The 19,123-nt window shown below is 52.2% G+C and overlaps 1 protein-coding gene across 8 annotated transcripts in view; it reads right to left on the reverse strand.

The window, feature by feature from the left end:
• Positions 1 to 19,123, reverse strand: part of SHANK2 (SH3 and multiple ankyrin repeat domains 2) — a 546,752-nt gene that overhangs the window by 339,539 nt on the left and 188,090 nt on the right. For 7 of the 8 annotated variants that reach the window (XM_081238599.1, XM_081238603.1, XM_081238597.1 and 4 more), the window contains 2 exons: positions 2,426 to 2,492; positions 1,845 to 2,015 (listed from right to left, as the gene is read on the reverse strand). In XM_081238599.1, coding sequence (XP_081094725.1) covers positions 1,845 to 2,015; positions 2,426 to 2,492 — 238 coding nt within the window. The remainder of the gene's footprint in view (positions 1 to 1,844; positions 2,016 to 2,425; positions 2,493 to 19,123) is intronic. The other variant, XM_081238604.1, reaches the window with a different exon arrangement.

Below are 19,123 nucleotides of genomic sequence, written 5' to 3' on the forward strand. Positions count from 1 at the left end.
TGTCAGCTTCGTCCTTGGTCACACGGAGACAGCGACCGCATCCTTGGAGGAGCATGGGATGCTGGGCTCGCAGGCTCAGAAAGGGTTGGCGGTTTCCCTGGGCTTATTCCTTCCCCCAGAGGCAGGGCGGCTTTCTGAGATGGCAGGCACGGATCCACACGCGGGACTTAGCCAGACTCACACGGGGGGTGGGACAGCGCCAGACCCTCCCCACCCCCACGCCCAGCATCCAGCCCCGCCGGTAACGAGGGGAGATGCAAAGCTGGGGGGGCCACAGGGCACAGAGCGAACAACCGGGTTCAAACCTCAAGGTTCAGTTAACAGGACGCCGAATCGGGACCTTAGGATGGATTTACCGTGCGTTTGAGAATGAACGCATTGAGTGACACCTGCACCCACGAGGGACCCACAGCTTCCGTGCCCTTCATCACCTCTCTGTGAAATTTTCAATAGAATCCACTTAAATGGCACAGTTGGCTAGTTCACAATCACAGACGCTGAGTCAGACGACCCAGAGGAAAGAAGAGGACTCTTTTTTCCCCGTCTTTGGAGATGCTGAAAGGACCCGGCAGGGAAGGAGAGTTTCCGCACTATCCTTTCCCTTTGGGATATGCCAGGGAAAGCCCACGGCGCAGGTAACGAGGGGCATGGATTGATAGGAAAAGCCACCCCACATCCTCACGGAGCCCCAGGGCGTCTACAAAGGTACAGCAGGCAGACCTCAAACCTCAATCCCCACACCGTGACCCACGGAAGTTGCTCGTGCCCACCGTGACGACCCCATCTCTCGACAGGGCAAGCCCTTTACAGTTGAAAGGAATCATTGATTCGATCGGGTGAGTGGTAATTAAAATGTGTTCACCCAACAAACAGGTATTACTCTTATAATAAGAAAACCTGTTTGTAGAGAGGTGTTTGCATCCCAGATAGGACATGGAAGAGACAAGCCAGGAACCTCCCCTATGTGGGTTTTAACACGGGCACTTTTTGAGCAGGATGGGTTCATGGCTGGGGTGGGGAGGGGTGTGAATGTGTGAGGCTGGGCTTGGGGGGCAGGGGGTAGAGTCCCTAGTTTCTCTCGGCTCCCTTCCGACGGCTGGGTAAGGAAACCACTTCACGCCTCCCCCTGGCGTGTGGGCCCCAGGCAAGGGCAAGTGAAAACAACGAGGGTAGGTAGCCCCAAGTTTGTCACCATCGCAGAAACTCAGAGATCCAGGGGTCCTTGGGGCCATTAACCATCCCGCGGTCGTGCTTGGGGCCTGCACACCTGTCTCCTTGGATGCCTGCCCTGCTCAACAGAGTTCCCATTCCCTTCACAGTAACCGGTGTTTTTAGACCTCAAGCCAACCCTGTCCGCCTGTCCTGGTCTCTCGTCTTAGGGGGGTGGTGGTTAGAGGTGGAGAGCTCAGTTCATTTCCTAAAGCACTTTGTGGACGTCAACTCGCCCATCTGCATAATGTGCTTAGGAAGATGCTGATGTGGCCATGGCAGAGGCCCGGATCTCAGAGCAATTAGGAGGTCCACCCCGGCTCGCGGGGGGACTCGCGTCGGCATCGGGTGCAGCGTCTGGGAGGCCCCGATGCTCGGCTCAGGGGACCGGATGAGGCAAGCAGGCATCCAGCCGCGCATCCTTGTGCAATTCTCAGAGGCAGGCGGGCGCCCGCCAGACACTCGACACGGTAAAGACTGGACAGCCAAACACACGGTATTGCTCGCCCCCAGCCCCAAACTCAGGGTGAGGGGCACAGGCAACAAGACACAGACGCCATCTGGCTCCTTCTCCAGGCGCCCTGGAGCCCCGCTGCCCACCCCCTCGATGGGATGGCACCATCTTGAAATCTCACCGCTGCTGGTCCAGTGGGACTGCTCCCCGCTGCATGTCCTGTGTAAGCCCGGGGCTGGAGGAAACAGGCCAGCGGGCTCTTCCAAGATGCAAGACTGGGCCCAGCCGCCGGCAGGGCGATGGGAGAGGGGAGGAGCCCCAGAGACAGTCCTCCTGGTTGGCACGAGGGGTACTAGAAAGGGGAGTGGTCATCAGCAGACAGTGGGAAGGATGCAGAGGAGGGAGGGGAGGGGATGCCCCTGGCTCTTTCCTGCTTCATTTCGTTGCCATCTCTTACTTTAAGTGGAATCGTGTCTGTTACAGAATCTTCCCAGAAACCCATCTCCATGAGTTGCAAAGTGATCTGGTTCTCTGGATGGACAGCAGTGCCCTGCAGCCACTGCCGGCGTCCTCACCTGACCTCTAAGGTTTCCCTTACCCCAACCCTGCCAAGAGTTAAGAAACTGGAGCAAGAGAGGCGGAGGAGACGCTATAGCACTCTGCTTCCTGTGAAGGTTTGCTAAAAGCAGACTCTGAACCAATCTAACGAGGTGACCAATCCAACAGAACCCCTCACGGTTTGTTCGCCACCAGCCTACTCACCGATGTCGGTTTCCTTGTGGTTCTTGATGTACTCAGCCAGCTCGAAGTTACCAGCTATGATCGCCACCTGCAAGAGTGGGAATCACGTTAAAGCACTAAGTGCACGACACTCTTCCACTTCCTGACGGCCTGACAGCAGAATGAGCCCAAACAGAACTTCCTTTTTTAAAAACAAGAGATACTCCCCTTTCTCCAGTTTATGGAGATACAGTTGATAACCCAGCACTAAGCTGGAGGTGTACTGCATAATGACTTGACTTATGTATTTTGCGAAATGACCACAATAAGTTTAGTTCAGGGCCATCACCTCATATGGTTACAAAATTGTTTTTTCTTTGTGATGAGAACATGGGAGATCTACTGTCTTAGCAACCTTCACGTGTACCACGTGGCAGCATTACCTGTAACCATCGTGCTGAATGTGACACCCCCAGGCTAATTCATCTTGTAACTGGAAGTCCAACTTTGGACCACCTTCCCCCACTTCCCCCACTTCCCACACCCCCTGCCTCTGGGAACCACAGATCTGATCTCTTTTTCTATGAGTTTGGTTTAGATTCCACTCAGAGTGAGATCATAGAGTATTTGTCTTTCTCTGTCTGATTTCAAACAGTGTAGTGCCCTCAAGGCCCATCCATGCTGTGGACCAATCGTAACTGCTAAAATGGCAGCTACAATACCCATCGTCCCCAGGCAGAGGCACATCTTCCCTCACTGCCCCTCTCTAGGCCCCTGGGAGTTCTTTGACAATGAGGCCATCATTCTGTGAGAATCTACATGAGAGAGTCCTTGGCCCAGGAGGCCACAGCGGGGGCAGTTCAAGGGGCTGAGCCTGGAAACTCCCATGGACCACGTCCTGCATCCCCACCAAGCCCAACTGGTCCCTACACCCTCCCCTGGGGGGGAATCTATTCCTCTGATTGGTCCCCTTAACTGGAGGGAGGGGGAAATCTCGAAAAAGCATTCAAAGCTGTTCACTGGTTTTCACTCAAGCAGAAAAAAACTCCACCCATGCACCTGTGCACGGAAATGAAACCAGCACCTACAGGAAACGGTCCAACTTGAGCCTTACAGATGCACTGACTAAAGTAAAGAGGCCACGTGGTCCCTGATGCACTGCGACAGCCAGACAGGCGAAGCCGAAGTCCCCTGGAGTGGCCTGGGGCTCCTGGGGAGACCTGAACCAGAGCCCCCATGGGCAGGGCTCTCCATGCCCCAGACAGGGAGACCTGGTGGGCCCGGGGGCGGCCGTCTCCACCCTCAAATGAGCTGGGCATTCAGATGCCAGCCTGCAGACACACACGTGGAGTGTCAGTCGACTTTCAGTGATGATGTGGGTGGGCCTTTCCCAATCCTTTGGAGGCCTTCAGAGCAAAAACTGAGATTTCCTGGAGGAGAAATTCTGCCTCAATTTGTAGCACCAGCTCCTGCCTGAGTTCCCAGCCTGCCCTTCAGACTGCAGACCTGCCAGCTCCCACCGTCCTGGGAGCCAACCCCTTACAAGAAACCTCTTAAATATATATATATATCTCCATCCTGCCAGCTCTGTTTCCCTGGAGAACCTGATTGATACAGCTTCACATGGGGGCCGGGGGCTGCGGCACTACAGAGACCCAGGGACCCCAGGCTCCCGTCCTAGGAAGTGACACTGATTTCAACTCTCGGGCCCCACCTAATGCTAGGTGTCCTCCAAGGATGCCACCGACAGGAGCAGCCCGTAGCCAAATCCAGCCCCCTCCCCAGCCTGCTAATGTCAGGGGAGTCATGGCAGCCCCTGTCCACACCAGCCGGGGGCCGTGGGAATGGAAAGCAAAGGCCATTTCAGGGGCAGGGTTAGAACCATCTGGTGAAAGGCGCTTCACCAGCCTCCTGCACGGTGGCCACCCATCTGGGACCCAGGCTTCAGACCATGGATCTTGAAACACAGCAGGGACAGAGGTGAGGAACCCAGGCAGGAGGTCCTCACAGGCCCTGAGAAGCCCGTGACCTAGTGTGCTGGCATTTACGATGTGAACATGAAAGGGCGGCTCTGCAGAGTTACACGTAACATGTGACCCAATGTCATTTACGTGACAAATGGTCAGAATCATTCCTGGTCAGAATTCCCTGGTGGTCCAGTGGGTAGGACTCCACGCTTCCACTGCGGGGGGCCCGAGTTCAATCCCTGGTCAGGAACTAGGATCCCGCAAGCCACGTGGCATGGCCAAAAAAAAAAAGGAAAAAAAAGAAAAAAGAAAGAAAAGAATCATTCGTCGTCTTCCAGCCAGACCCTCCAATGTAAAGCTCACTCCCACCTGTCGGGCTGGCTACTATCAAAAGACAGAAAACAACAAGTGTTGGCAAGGATGTGGAGAAACTGGAAGGCTTGTGTATTGCCGGTGGGGATGCAAAATGGTAGAGCTGCTGTGGAAAACAGCATTCAGGTTCCTCAAAAAAATTCCACATATGGGATTTCCCTGGTGGTCCAGTGGCTAAGACTCCACACTCCCAATGCAGGGGGGCCTGGGTTTGATCCCTAGTCAGGGAACTAGATCCCACCTACATGCCGCAACTAAAAGATCCTGCATACCACAGCGAAGATCCTATGTGCTGTGACTAAGACCTGGAGCAGCCAAATAAGTAAGTAAATAAATAAGTAAATAAATAAATATTTTTTTAAAATTCCACATGGAACTACTGTATGATCCAGCTGCTCCACTTCTGGGGATGCACCCAAAGGGTCTGAAAACAGTTACTGTATAATGGTTAATTTTATGTGTCACCTTGACTGGGCCACAGGGGGCCTCGATATTGGGGCAAAAATTATTCTGGGTGTTTTGGGGAGGGTGTTTCTGGATGAAATTAACATCTGACTCAGTAGACTGAGTAAAGCAGATTGCCCTCCCTAGTGTGGGTGAGCCTCATCTAATCAGCTGATGACCTGACTAGAACAAAAAGGCTGAGTAAGAGGGAACTCCTGCTGCCTGATTGTGAGCTGGGACATCTCTCTTTTCCAGCCTTCAGACTCTGAGAAGCATCATCTTTTCTTGGGTCTTGAGCCTGCTGGCTTTTGGATTGAAACTTACACCATCAGCTCTCCTGGGCCTCCAGCTCGCCATGACCTCAGATCTTGGGCTTCTCAGCCTCTGTAATAAATCTGTGTGTGTGTGTGTGTGTGTGTGTGTGTGTATTGTGCAAGTGGGGCGCTGCTGTAACAAATAACTAAAAATGTGGAAGCAGCTTTCAAAGTGGGTTGATCCTGGGAGAGTTTTGAGGTGCATGGTAGGAATATAGATGTTAAATGTTATTCCGATCAGATCTCAGATGGAAATGAGGAACTTGTTATTGGAAATTGGAGGAGAGGTGATCCTTGTTATCAAGTGGCCAAGAGCTTGGCCGACTTATGTCCTGGGGTTTTGTGGGGGGCACACCTTGTGAGCCATGAACATGGACGTTTAGCCGAGGTGATTCCCAAGCAAAGTGCTGGAGGGCTGCTGATGGTAAAATGCAAAAAGACGGATGAATTGAAGGAGGAATTGTTTAGCAAGAAGGAACTGGAATTTGGAGATTTGGAAAATCCTCAGCCTGCCCGTGGTGCAGGAAATGAGAAAGCAGGTTCTGAAGAGAATGCTGAGGGTGTGGCTGGACCATCACGTGATAACGAGGTTGCAGAATTATACGCACATAGGTACTGCCAGTTTACTCGGAAGGGGGTAGAGTCGGGTGAAGCGAGGGGAGGCTGTCGGACTTCTAGCGTTTAACAAGACGGCATGATAGAGCCACTCAATTGCGAACATGTGCTATTCTTCAAAAAGAGGGGAAAATGACCCCAAAAGTGAGTCAGAGAACATGAGGGCCACCTTGGTTTCAACAGGTCAGAGAGCCTTTGCCAGAAGCCTTGGGGGTAGGACCACCCTGCCGCACTGTGTGGCTGACACTGCCGCCCCGACGGGCCTAGCAGACAGAATGCCGAACCAAAGAGGAGAGTTCTACGTCTTAAGGTCTGATCGATTCACCCTGATAGGTTTGGAACTTGCTTGGGACCTGTTGCTCCTTCCTACTTCCCGATTTTTCCCTTTTGGAACGGGAATGTCTACCCTATGTTTGACCCAATGTCGTGTTTTGGAAGCACATAACTTGTTTGGTTTCACAGGTTCACAGCTGGAGAGGAACTGGCTGCAGGATGACTCGTACCTGAAGTTTGACCCACACCTGACTTAGATGATATTTACATGAGACTTGGACTTGAGAGTTTGGGGGTGGTGCTGAAACAAATGAAGACTTTGGGGACCGTTGAGGTGGAAGAAGTTATTTTACATGTGAGAAGGACATGAATTTGGGGGCCAGGATGTGGAATGCTACGGACTGGATGTTTGTGTCCCCTCAAATTCATATTTTGAGGCCCTAACTCCCCAAGTGACAGTATTAGGAGGTAGGGCCTTCAGGAGGGGATGAGATTAGATAAAGTTATGAGGGTGGGGCCCCCATGATGGGTTAGCACGCTTATAAGAAGACACACCAGAGAGCTTGCTCTCTCTGCCACGTGAGAACAAAGCACGAAGGTGGCCGTCTGCAAGCCAGGAAGACAGCTCTCACCAGAACCTGACCACGCTGATCTCGGACTTCCAGCCTCCAGAGCTGTGAGAAATAAATTCCTGTTGTTTAAACCACCCAGCCCATGGTATTTTGTCATAGCAGCCTGAGCAGATTAAGACAGCGGGGACTCAAACAAATATTTGCACACCCATGTTCATAGCAGCATTAGTCACAATAATCAGAAAGTAGAAGCAACCCAAGTGTCCACTGATGGATGAACGGATACATAAAATGTGGTATATACATAGAATAGAATATTATTCAGCCTTAAAAAGAAATGAAATTATGACACAGGCTACAGCATGGATGAGCCTTGCAGACATTATACTAAGTGAAATAAGCCAGATGCAAAAGGACAAATCCTGTGTGATTTCACTCACATGAGGTCCCTGGGGGAGTCAGTCTCATGGAGACAGAAAGTAGACGGCGGGGGCCCGGGGCTGGGGGGTTGTTGTTTAATGGGGACAGAGTTTCAGTTTTGCCAGATGTAGAGTTCTGGAGAGGGACGGTGGTGATGGCTGCAATGTACTTAATGCCTCTGAACTGTACCGTTAAAAATGGTTAAGATAGTAAGATCTGTGTTACCTGTATTTTACCGTAATTTAAAAAAAGGTAAAAGTCCACCTGTGTGGATCAGAAGGTGAGAAGGTCAGATATGAGAACACGGACCCACCCTGAACAGTCAGGCAGGTGTTAGGAGAGACACCGGGGCTTTGGAACAGCCATCCCTCCACAGGCAGGGGTTGGGGCTGGGGGGTGGGGGGGATGACCCAGCCCTAAGGAGGATGGGGGAGGAGGGGCCTGAGACAGCCCACAGCTGAGCAGGGAGAACCTATCTAGTTAGCAGGATGGTCCCGGGTACATGGACCTATCTGCGGCTACTTGCCTCCAGGCAATCTTGTCCAGACTCCCGAGCTGTTGCTTCTGCTGGGAGTGAAGGTAAGCAGGCAGGCACCTTCAATCAGAGAGACAGAGACCGAGATGCCCTCCTCTCTAAGGGAGACGCCGCTCCCCACAGCTCACCTATTCCTACAGGCTGGCCCTAGCCGAAGCCTGACGTGAACCTGGCAGACAGGTGCCGTAGAGGAGAGGGAATCTGGCCTCAGGCTGCCTGGCTGCAAATCCCACACCTGTACTAGGTGACATCAGGCATGACGCTTAATCCACGGGCCTCGGTTTTCTCAACTTTAAAATGGGTTTGGGGGACTTCCCTGGTGGTCCAGTGGCTCCCAAGGCGGGGGGCCCGGGTTCGATGCCTGGTCAGGGAACTAGATCCCATATGCATGCCGCAGCTAAGAGTTTGCATGCCACAACTAAAGATCCCACATGCCACAACGAAGATCCCGCACGTGGCAACAAAGATCCACAACTAAGACCCGGTGCAGCCAAATTAATAAACAAATATTTTAAAAAAATGGGTTTGGTGTGGGGATTCGATGAGATTACGTATGTAAAGGTTTAGAGCAAAGCCCGGCACACGGTAAGCCCTAAAAAAGTCTGCTGTTACTATTGTTGTTCACATGATTTTTACTGACTACTTGTCTGTAAGCAGCAGACAGCTCGTTATAAAGGTCCCCTAAGCGCCCACAATAAACACGCCATCAGAAACATACAAGCGCACACCGCATGTCTGCACTCCAATGCACACCCAGGACAGCTGCTGAAAATAACCTAAAGATGGACCCGCAACCAGCAATTCCGAGCTTATGCTTCCAAAGAAAAGCTTTAAGAGCTGCAAACTGAGATACCGCAGCACGGAAGCCACATGCGCTCTTCTGGCCAAAAGAACCGAGTCCACGACGCAGGTGAGAACAATGCAGACTTGTATTTGTGGTAATTGGCTGACTGTTTCTCCCCTGATGATTTCAAGGCCAGGAAAGTCCTCTCTTGCAGGAAGCAGCCGCCTGCCTGTCCTGCTGCCCACCCCATGCTTGGGCATCCCACTAAGTGTATGATGCGAGGATGGAGAGCGGGCTGGGTTTGATGGCGGCGTCTCCGTTCCATCCAGCAAGCGTCTGGCTGCTGGTCTGATGCATAAAGAAGGCAGAAGGTTGGGGTCTGTTTTCTTTGGTTCCAGGCATACAATATCAATACTAATAATAAAATCAAGTTATACCAAGCACTTAGGTAGACACACTGTTCTAAGGGCTTGACACGGATAGAGCCTCTTTGATCCCAACAACTCTGTGAACTGGGCACCGTTATCCCTACTTGACTACTTGACATGTGACGAAACTGAGGCACAGAGAGGTTAAGTCACTTGCCTGACATCACACAGCAGTCAGTGCTGAAGCCAAGATATTATTAATAACTCAAGACATGCAGGGCCACAATCTTGATCTAATTTTCAAGGCACAGAATGATGTCTATAAATAATTTTGATTTTCATCACATGGCATTTTAAAAAAAGTTAACTTGTAACAGAATCGCAGTTTGGACACCTTAGTAGAAAAACAGCAGCACAAGAAAAATATGACAGATTGTTCTCAATCATGTGACAAGGCACATTTAGCGTGCTGAGTCGGTTGAGTGACCACAGAATTCTCTGTTGTGAAAAGTGCAGGCAAATGCGCTTTCTATAAGGATGGACGCTGCCATTTACAGGTTCTTCAGGATCTGAAAGTGAGAACCGAGCCCTTCCCGGCTCACCTGTCCTCCTCCCCCACCTCCACGCCCCCTCCCTTAACTCAACTTTCCTTTTCCCGTCTTGCTCTCAACACCGTCTCAGCAACACGTGCCAAAGCCAGGCGTTTGGGCACGGCCATAAGGAAAGGCAGGTGTCCAACTCGAGGGGAAATGTCTGGAAATCCAGGACAGCAAGGACTCCCTTTTGGACTCACAGGCTCCTCCTGTACCCTCCTTTCTTCAGCCATCGCCAGGCTTCATGGGTGGGCGCAGGGAGGGTGCTGGCGAGGCTACCGGGAGGAGGCACTCCTGGTCGGAGTAGTGAACGTGCCCCATCAGTCCGCACCACAGGCAGGATGGATGCGGTGGAGCGGGGGAAGGGCAGAGGCTGGCTGGGGACAGACTGGCGGGTCCTGTGAAGGACTCAGAAGGGAAAGGCTAAGGGAGAGGGAAGGGGAATCTGGGGCAAACTGAGAGAGTGGCATGGACATATATACACTACCCAACGTAAAATAGATAGCTATTGGGAAGCAGCCGCATAGCACAGGGAGATCAGCTCGGTGCTTTGTGACCACCTAGAGGGGTGGGATAGGGAGGGTGGGAGGGAGGGAGACACCAAGAGGGAAGAGATATGGGAACAGATGTATATGTATAACTGATTCACTTTGTTATAAAGCAGAAACTAACACACCATTGTAAAGCAATTATACTTCAATAAAGATGTAAAAAAAAAAAAAAAAAAAAGGCTAAGGGAGCCGGGGCTTCTGCGGAGAAGAGGGAAGGAGAAACCCACGGAACGGAGAGGCGGCGAGGAGAAACCATAGGGTGTGAGGGCAGCCATGGGTAAAGCAACTCGCCAGGGGTCTCCAGGGGCCGGGTAGTGGGTGGGGGAGGACCCAGATGGCAGGCGGCCAGTTCTGTGGTCCACACCGGTCACTCGCCGAGGCCTCCAGGGAAGACGCGTGGAGCCCTTCTTGTCCCCTTCTCTCTGCAGAAGCGGGGCTGTGCTTCCCCGCCTACCACAGCCGCCTCAGGGTGAGGCTTTCATGCTTGTGGGTCCCCATTATTCTTGCCCCGAGGCACAGTCAGCACCTGAACATGGCTCATTTTATAAAGCCTCAGATGTTGCCTTGTTACTGACACGATGCATTTCAGGTGTTACAACCGTCCGGGCAGCATCAACGGGGATGCGCCATGAAGGCATGACCCTTTGCCGATGCTGACGAGGTCCCTTCCGAGAGGCCAATGGAGTGTGGGGAATGAGGTCAGATGGAACCCGCTGCCCGATGCCCCCAGGGGCTCTGCCTTGGTGACCAGGCTGTGGGGAGTCCTGAGGATGCAGGAACATGCAGGCAAGGGCAACCCACATCTTCTCCCCAACAGCAGCATGCGGTGGGCAGGGAAAGGTGCCCCAGACGCCTCTCCACCTGGCAGGGCAACCCCCCCAGCAGCAAAACCCCCTCCGCAAGCTTGCTCCCTCTTCCTCCTGGACTTGAATGGCCGAGGGCAAGGGCGGGGCTTTTGATCTGTTTCTGTAACTCAGAAATTGACACCTCAAATCGACTTGATTTCAATCCTTTTTTTGTTTTGTTTTGTTTTTACAAAAGTTGGTCCTTGAAGAATGTTTTCAAAATCTATATAGGACAACATAGCTCACAAGGAATTACGCTCGTAGAAAGGTGAGGTTTGGGGACTCCACCTGGCATCACGGGAAGTCCCACTGCAGAGCAGGATCCAGCATCACAGGGAAGACAGCAGTTGGGGCTGCCTTGTTCACAAGAGGCTGGGCCCGGGGTCCAGGCTCCTTTGTGACCAGCATCTCGACACCTCAGGTCCTGGGCGTTTCTCTTCACCCCACATGTGTCCCAGCGGCCGCCTGCCCACACCCCAGTGCTCCATCAGAGCCTGGAGGAAGTGCACAGGGACGATGTCCTTCTAGAAGCCCGAGCTCTGCCCCGTCCTCATTCCCATGTCTAGCCTCTGTGCAAGTAGAGGGGGCCCGTCACAGAGGAAGTGCCCCAAATTCCCAGTAAGCCCCTCACTTCTGGCGCTTATTTCAACCCTCTAATCTACATCTGAATGAGGCAGATTCTCCCATCCACCCAGTCTCTGCATCCCCCCCATCAGCGATGCTTGTGGATTTCCTGTGGGCAGACACTGGACCAAGGTGACTGTCCCCTACAGACTCAGGGACACACTCCTCAGTGAGTAAGCGGAGGAAAGGTTCAGGCTGCAGCCATCCTGGGTGCCTGAAAATGGTCCAGGTCTCGGGCCAACGGGCCATGCTGGATGCACACGGGGGCCTGGGCAGGTCAGTGCTGTGTGTGGTGCAGCAGGGGGTGCCCTCTGCTCAGGGTCCCACGGGTGGTGTGAGGTGCCACCCCCTAACTGCACTGGGCACCTGCCTGTCGTCCCTCTCCAGGTCAACAAAGGAAGCTGACACTGCACACCTACTATGTGCCAGGCTTTGTGTCAGACACTGGGGGCCTGGGTGAAACTCCAGTCCTACCGTCAAGGCTGTCCCACAACCAGATGGCTGGAATCCCACACTGTCTCCTAACACGCTGTGCCCTCCGTGGGGCTTAAGGACCACCATGGGGAAACGTAAGGAACAGAACGTGCAGTCAGGCTCACACAGCTGAGGGGGCTCCGTACAGCACCAGGGGCAAGGACAGACCCAGGGGAAGATTTGATGGAGGAAAATTAACTCGACAGGCAGGTAGGGGAGGAGAGTGCAAGGCGGTCTGGTTGGTCCTCGCTCAGACTTCCTGCTGATCTATTTCTACCCCTCCTGTATCAGGCAGCCCCCTCCAGAGAGTCTCCTGGAAGACTCCAGCACCATGTGCAGAACCCCCTCTGTGGGCTCAAGTCACCCATCCATCCATCCACCCATCTATCCATTCATCCATCCATCCATCCATCCATCCACCCACCCACCTGTTTGACCACCCTCCAGTCACCTACTCATCCATCCGCCCATCCACTTTACCATCCATCCAATTAACCACTCACCCTGCCATCCTTACATCCACCCACACACCTATCCAACCACACATTCACACTCCCACCCAATCACCTATTCACCCACCCACCCATGCACCTGCTCATACAACCATCCCTCCACCCATCCAATCGCCCACCCACCCAGTCATCTACTCATCCACTCACCCAAACACCTACCAACATACCCACCCACCCAGCCACCATAATCTGAGCATCACCACTTGCCATGCCCTATGCCACGCAGCACTTAATCTGGTCTATTTTAAAGCTCTCCTTGGTTTGCGTAAGTTTGCATCCCACGTGAGGAAATGACCCTATCTGAGCCCAGGTATCAGGTGGACTTGCATCCTTTTCCACCTGTCACCTGGTCCAGTGCTGAGCTCCAAGGAGATGCCTTCCTGAGAGGGCTGGAGGAGGGGCGGTGCACACGGGCCCTGGCACCTGAGTGTCAGTAAATCTGCCAGGGAGCTGGGCTGCCCCATTTGGACATTCCGCTCGGTCTCCTGGCTCTGGCGGTGGGCGGTCAGTGTCCTGGAGATGCTGTGGCCCTGCTGTGGTGCCCACGGTGGGCCCCGCTGCACCCCTCTGGGCTGGCGCTGGAGTTGGAATCAGGGTGAGGGAGAAGCCGCCTCTGTTCTCATCACTGGCGAAACTGTCATCCCCTGGGATCCGCAGCCAGAATGTGCAGGAAACCCACTCTCCTGCCCTGAATGAAGCATCCTCCTCTCCCCAAAGCCAACTGTGCCTCCCAACACAGAGCTGTTTATAGGCGGCTCTGAGATCCTGACACGCCCTCGCCAAAACTGGAAAACAGCTCCACACATAGACAACGACGGAACCCACGGGCTCGGCCCGTCCCCTTCTTTGGTTTTCCTTCCAGATGACGCCATGTCCCCTACTTGAGACTCCAATGGTGAATCAGGAAGTGACTGACACCCGAAGACTCAGGAGCCTGGGAAGGTATCTTACTTCTGAGCATCCTTCAAGCATGCGGGGAGGGGACTGGGCCCCAGGCTCAGGGGGGTCAGAGGTCACGGACTCCACCAGACAAACGCCAAGGGAGTCTCCGCCGCCTCTAGGCTGGGCTCCGGACCAGGGAGGACGTGCGCAATTCTGCAGGTTCCAGACAAATCCCCTGTGGAGCCGGGAGCCTTTGCAAACTGGCGTGCTACCTGGAGGCTCAGGGACTGCACACCAACCTCAGCGGGGCTGCCTGGAGAGAGCCCCACTCGGCAGTGGAAGCAATCGGCATCCGTACCACCGGAAGTTCCGGCTCCAGGGGCTTCCGGCACTGAGCCAGACGAAGCAGCCAGGGCTGCGAGGCTGCTGTACGGGCAGTGCCATGCTGGATGACCCACCTGCCTCCCCAGGTTAAAGGGGGACCCTGAGCATTCCTGGGACACCCGTCCAGGCGAGGCCTCTCCTTTGCTGGAACCCCAAGGCTGGGGGTGAAATGGCCTCCTTGTCCCCTGGCCCAGGAGTGAAGGGGACACCCTGGGCGGTGGTCAGCCTTCACTTGGGCAGTGTGGTGCTGTGGTCACGGCCACAGACTCCCCGGCGTGGATCCCTCTAGCACGGACACCGCAGACAACGACCTCACCTCCTCTGTAACTGGGGATCATTACAAGTCTAACCCTTCTATGATGCTTGGAGGATTAAAATTGTTCATACTGATAAATGGCTCACAACAGAGCCTGAAGTTCCACAAAGAAAACTCCAGGCCCAGGTGGCTTCTTCGATGAATTTTCCCAAACACATAAGGAGGAACTAACACCCATCTCACCCAAATTCCTCCAGAGAATAAAGAGGGAGAACTTCCCCAACTCCATGGATGAGGCCAACATGATCTCAGTACCAGAGCTCCACAAGGGCAAGAGTCACCTCTCCCAAGGAAGCAGGAATCCCAAACACATACGAGCAAATCAAATGCAGAGGTTTGTGTATGAAGGAGGAGACATCACCATTAGGTAGACTTATTACAGGAATAAAAGAGCGATCAGTATAATTCATCACGTTAACAGAAAAAAGGGAAAATCAGTAGGATCATCTTGATGGTTGCAGCAACTGTTATCAGTTTTCGTCAGTACTTTACCAGAAAGCCTTTGATGAAACTTAATACTGATTCATGATCAAACCTACTAGACCGGGAATAAAAGAGAACGCAATCTGCCAACGCATCAGTGAAATATCTCACTGCCGAAGAAGCCTCCATGAAACAAAGCGGGTCACGGCTCCAAGGACCACTGATGTGGGCTCCCCATGCCTTAAGTGGGGGTCCAGCTGGGCTGGTGGGTCCGATGACCTCACCGCGTGTCTTGGCATTGACCGAAGCCCACGTGTTTGCTTCCACCAGGCCTCCTGGCCTCAGCAGACCCGACTCCCTTACACGGTGGCCTCAGAACAGCGTTCCACCTGGGCAAAATCTAAAGCTGCAAAGCCTCCAGAGGGTAGGCTCTGGAACCCCACTCTGCAGCACCACTTCTGGAATATTCTACTGGTCAAAGCACACGACCAGAGTCAAGGCACGAGGGGAAATACACTCCACCTCTTTGGGGAGGGGCTGCAAGTCACCGTGGCCACACTTCTCAACCTCCTACAATTCCACTCTGCACTGCCTGGTGACCACAGCCTGGGCACATTCACCAGTCCCCATGGTGGGGGGGGGGTCTCGTCTGTCCTTTTGCACCTGAAACCAGGCGAAAGCCTCAAAGTTCACACGGCCATTCAGAATTTGTCTCCAGACTCCAGAGACTACACTCCTAAGTGCTGCACGTGGTGCCGTCAGGTTACAGCTGTTTCAAAGCAGGACACCAGCCTCTGTCATTTACCTCCCAGGGAGGCTGGGGCTCAGCACCAGAATACCTCCCTGCTCACACGGAGATGCTGAACCCGCGGTTGGTGCTGAGAATGCATATTTATGGAGAAAACCTCTTTTCAATGTTCAGAAGTTTCTGACTTGATCAACACGTGAGGTCAGACTCAATCTAGCTGATCTACTTCTAGCTGTGGCAACACCAACCAGGGAGAAACCTCCCAGGCCCAGGGAAGGGGACTGCAACCCCCAACCCCTCTGATGCAGTAGAGACCCTCTGCACGGTATTATCCAGTCCTCAGTGGTATAAAATATTCATGACAGTCAAGGGAAAAGCAGCCATAAGAGAGGCATAAAAGTCTACCACGTGCATGAAAGAATGAGAAATGATTCCTTCCCATGGACCCAAAGTATAGTCCCTCTCCCAGATGGGTTTGCCAATAAAATGCAAATTTCTCCTTTGAAATAGCAATGGCTTTGAAGGACACCCTTTGCTCCCGGGAATCTTGATAAAAAGCAAACAGTTCTTCCTCGTTTGCAAAAAATAAAAATAAAACTGCCTTCATGAGGGCAGCTCCCGATGGGACCAACAGGTTGGAGAGGCATGAACCCAACGGGGACGTAGGACTTTTCTACTTGTCCCCTCAGTCCCCCTGACTCACAGGGCAGAATGAATGAAACCACTGTATGGTGAGAATCTGAGATTTTGGGGATTACAGATGTTCCTAGATTGGCTTCTACCACGCTGTAATAACGATGACTACAGTGGTCAAACTAATAGCAACGACGACAGCTCATGCTGACTCAACAGGCATGCTCACCCGAGCACCTAAATGCAGTTATCTGATTTAATTCTCACGCCTGGGAAGGAGAGCTACTGTGACTCCTGTTTCCCAGATGAGGGAACAGGCTTTAAGAGCTCCAGGAAGTTAGGTGTGTACCTTTCATACAGGTAGACCTTGTCGTCTGATCACAAAGCCTGGGGCTATAATCCGGTGCTATGTACATGGCCTCGCATGGCTCTCACCCCAGAAAATTCTCCTGCACCTGGGCTTAGGCAAGGACCCCTTGCCTGAAAAGAGGTTCGGGAGAGATTAATAATGAGATCTGATTCCGAAGCAGAAATTCAGCACCATTTTCTGCAGGTCAGCAACCAAAGAAAGGAGTAACAGTTGAGGCCACCAGACACCCGTTAGTGAATCAGCTTAGGCCACCCTAGTAAGTCCCACAGCCTGGGAGGCTCAAACCACAGACATTCACTGTCTCCAGTCCTGGAGGCTGGAATCTGAGATCCAGGTGTGGGCAGGGCTGGGTCCTCCTGAGGCCTCTCTCCTCAGCGTGTAGACGGCCGTCTCCTCCCTGTGTCCTCACGGGGTCGTCCCTCTGTGTGTGTCTGTGTCCTGGTCGCCTCTTCTTATAAGGACACCAGTCCTATGGGATTAGGGCCCCACCCTTGTGACCTCATTTCACCTTCATCACCTCTTTAAAGACCCCTCTGCAAACACAGCCACATTCTGAGGTCCTGGGGGTTAGGACTCCAACATAGGGATTTGGGGACACCATTCAGCCGATAAGACCTTGCTTGCTTAGCACAAGAGTACGGAGAATCTCTTTACCTTCCTCCCAGACACGTACGTTCCCCTGGCAAAGACCTGGATCAGACATGATGGGGGCACACGATGGCTTGAGAATCCCCTCAATGTGGTCGGTTTTTAGGGTGCGTGCGGGGGGTCTGGGGTTACTGTCACAATGGAAACGCAGGAGCAGAAATTGCTTCCTCTGTCTTATCTTTACACAGAGCCTTTATCCCCTCCACCCTCAAGGTTTCCTTAGGAAAAATTTCAAACACACCTAAGAAGTTGAAGGAATACAGCAATGAAAATCAATACACCATGTAATACAGCGAGGTTACACAATGGTTTCCACATTGCTTGGTATGGCATGTATACACGCACCTGTGTGCACAATCAGTTTTTGGCTAATGCATCGTGACGTTTTTCCTTCTAAATTATCGCAATATCTGCAGAGATGAAAGACATTCTCTTACACGTATTGTCACAAATGGAAGATCAGCCTTCATTTCCAAACATCCTCTCATAACCACTCCATACATAGAGTTCTCCAAGGGCCTCTATCCCAGCAATTTTTAAATTGTTTTCATTTAGGTCAAAGTACCTACATCGAAATGCAAAGAAGGTACGTGTACAATTTGACGAACGTATGTAACCCATGTAACCATCACTCCTGTCAAGAAATAGAGCATTTCTGGGCTTCCTTGGTGGCGCAGTGGTTGAGAGTCCGCCTGCCGATGCAGGGGACACGGGTTCGTGCCCCGGTCCAGGAATATCCCACATGCCGCAGAGCGGCTGGGTCCGTGAGCCATGGCCGCTGAGCCTGCATGTCCGGAGCCTGTGCTCCGCAACGGGAGAGGCCACAACAGTGAGAGGCTTGCATACCGCAAAAAAAAAAAAAAAGAAATAGAGAATTTCTGGATGGACCTGGAGACAACCATATTGAGTGAAGTTAAGTCAGACAGAGAAAGACAAGTATCAGATGATATTACCTATATGCGGAATCTAAAGACAATGATACAAATGAACTTATTTACAAAACAGGAACAGACTCACAGACTTGGAAAACAAACTTATGGGAAAGGTGGGGAGGATAAATTAGGAGTTTGGGATTAACAGATACGCACTGCTATATATAAAACAGATAACCAACAAGGACCTACTGTACAGCACAGGGAACTCTACTCAATATTCTGTAATAGCCTAAATGGGTAAAGAATCTGAAAAAAAACCCAGATACATGTATATGTATAACTGCATCACTTTGCTGTACACCTGAAACTAACACAACATTACAAATCAACTATAGTCCAATATAAAATAAAAAAGTTAAATTAAAAAAAGAACTAGAGCATTTCCGTCACCCCCTTCTAGTCAATTTTCTCCCTCTCCCTCGCCAACTGAGACAACAGGTGACCTCACATCGCTTATGTCCATGTGTTGAATGCCACACACATGAGATCATATGTTACATACTCTTTGTGCCTGGATTCTTGTGCTTAGCATCCCGTTTACGAGCATCACTCATCCTGTTGGGTATCGTAGCTTTGGTTCTCTTGTTCATAACCTCCCTAGGGGCGCGATGGCTGGTGATGGGGTGGTGCAGCTCTAACTTTGCAAGAAACTGCCTTCCTTCCAAGATGGGGCTGCTGTTCTGTGTCCCTACCAGCAACATCTGAGAGCTCTAGTTACCCCACATTCTCACCGACATTTGGTGTTGCCCATCTTTTTCATTTTGGCTATTTTGGCACTTTTAAGTTATATATATATATATATATATATATTTTTTTTTTTTTTTTTTTCCGGTGCGCGGGCCTCTCACTGTTGTGGCCTCTCCCGCTGCGGAGCACAGGCTCTGGACGCGCAGGCTCAGCTGCCATGGCTCACGGGCCCAGCCGCTCCGCGGCATGTGGGATCTTCCCGGACCAGGGCATGAACCCGTGTCCCCTGCATCGGCAGGCGGACTCTCAACCACTGTGCCACCAGGGAAGCCCTTAAGTTATATTTTTAAGATACATTTATCTCCCCCTCCCCTTTTTTTAAACCTCATCACTGCTACCTTTAAAATAAAATGAACTCATGTGGTATTTGTCCTCCTCTTTCTGACTTACT

The sequence above is a fragment of the Mesoplodon bidens genome (assembly GCF_964165515.1).
Source record: "Mesoplodon bidens genome assembly, chromosome: 7".
Classification (NCBI taxonomy): Eukaryota; Metazoa; Chordata; class Mammalia; order Artiodactyla; family Ziphiidae; genus Mesoplodon; species Mesoplodon bidens.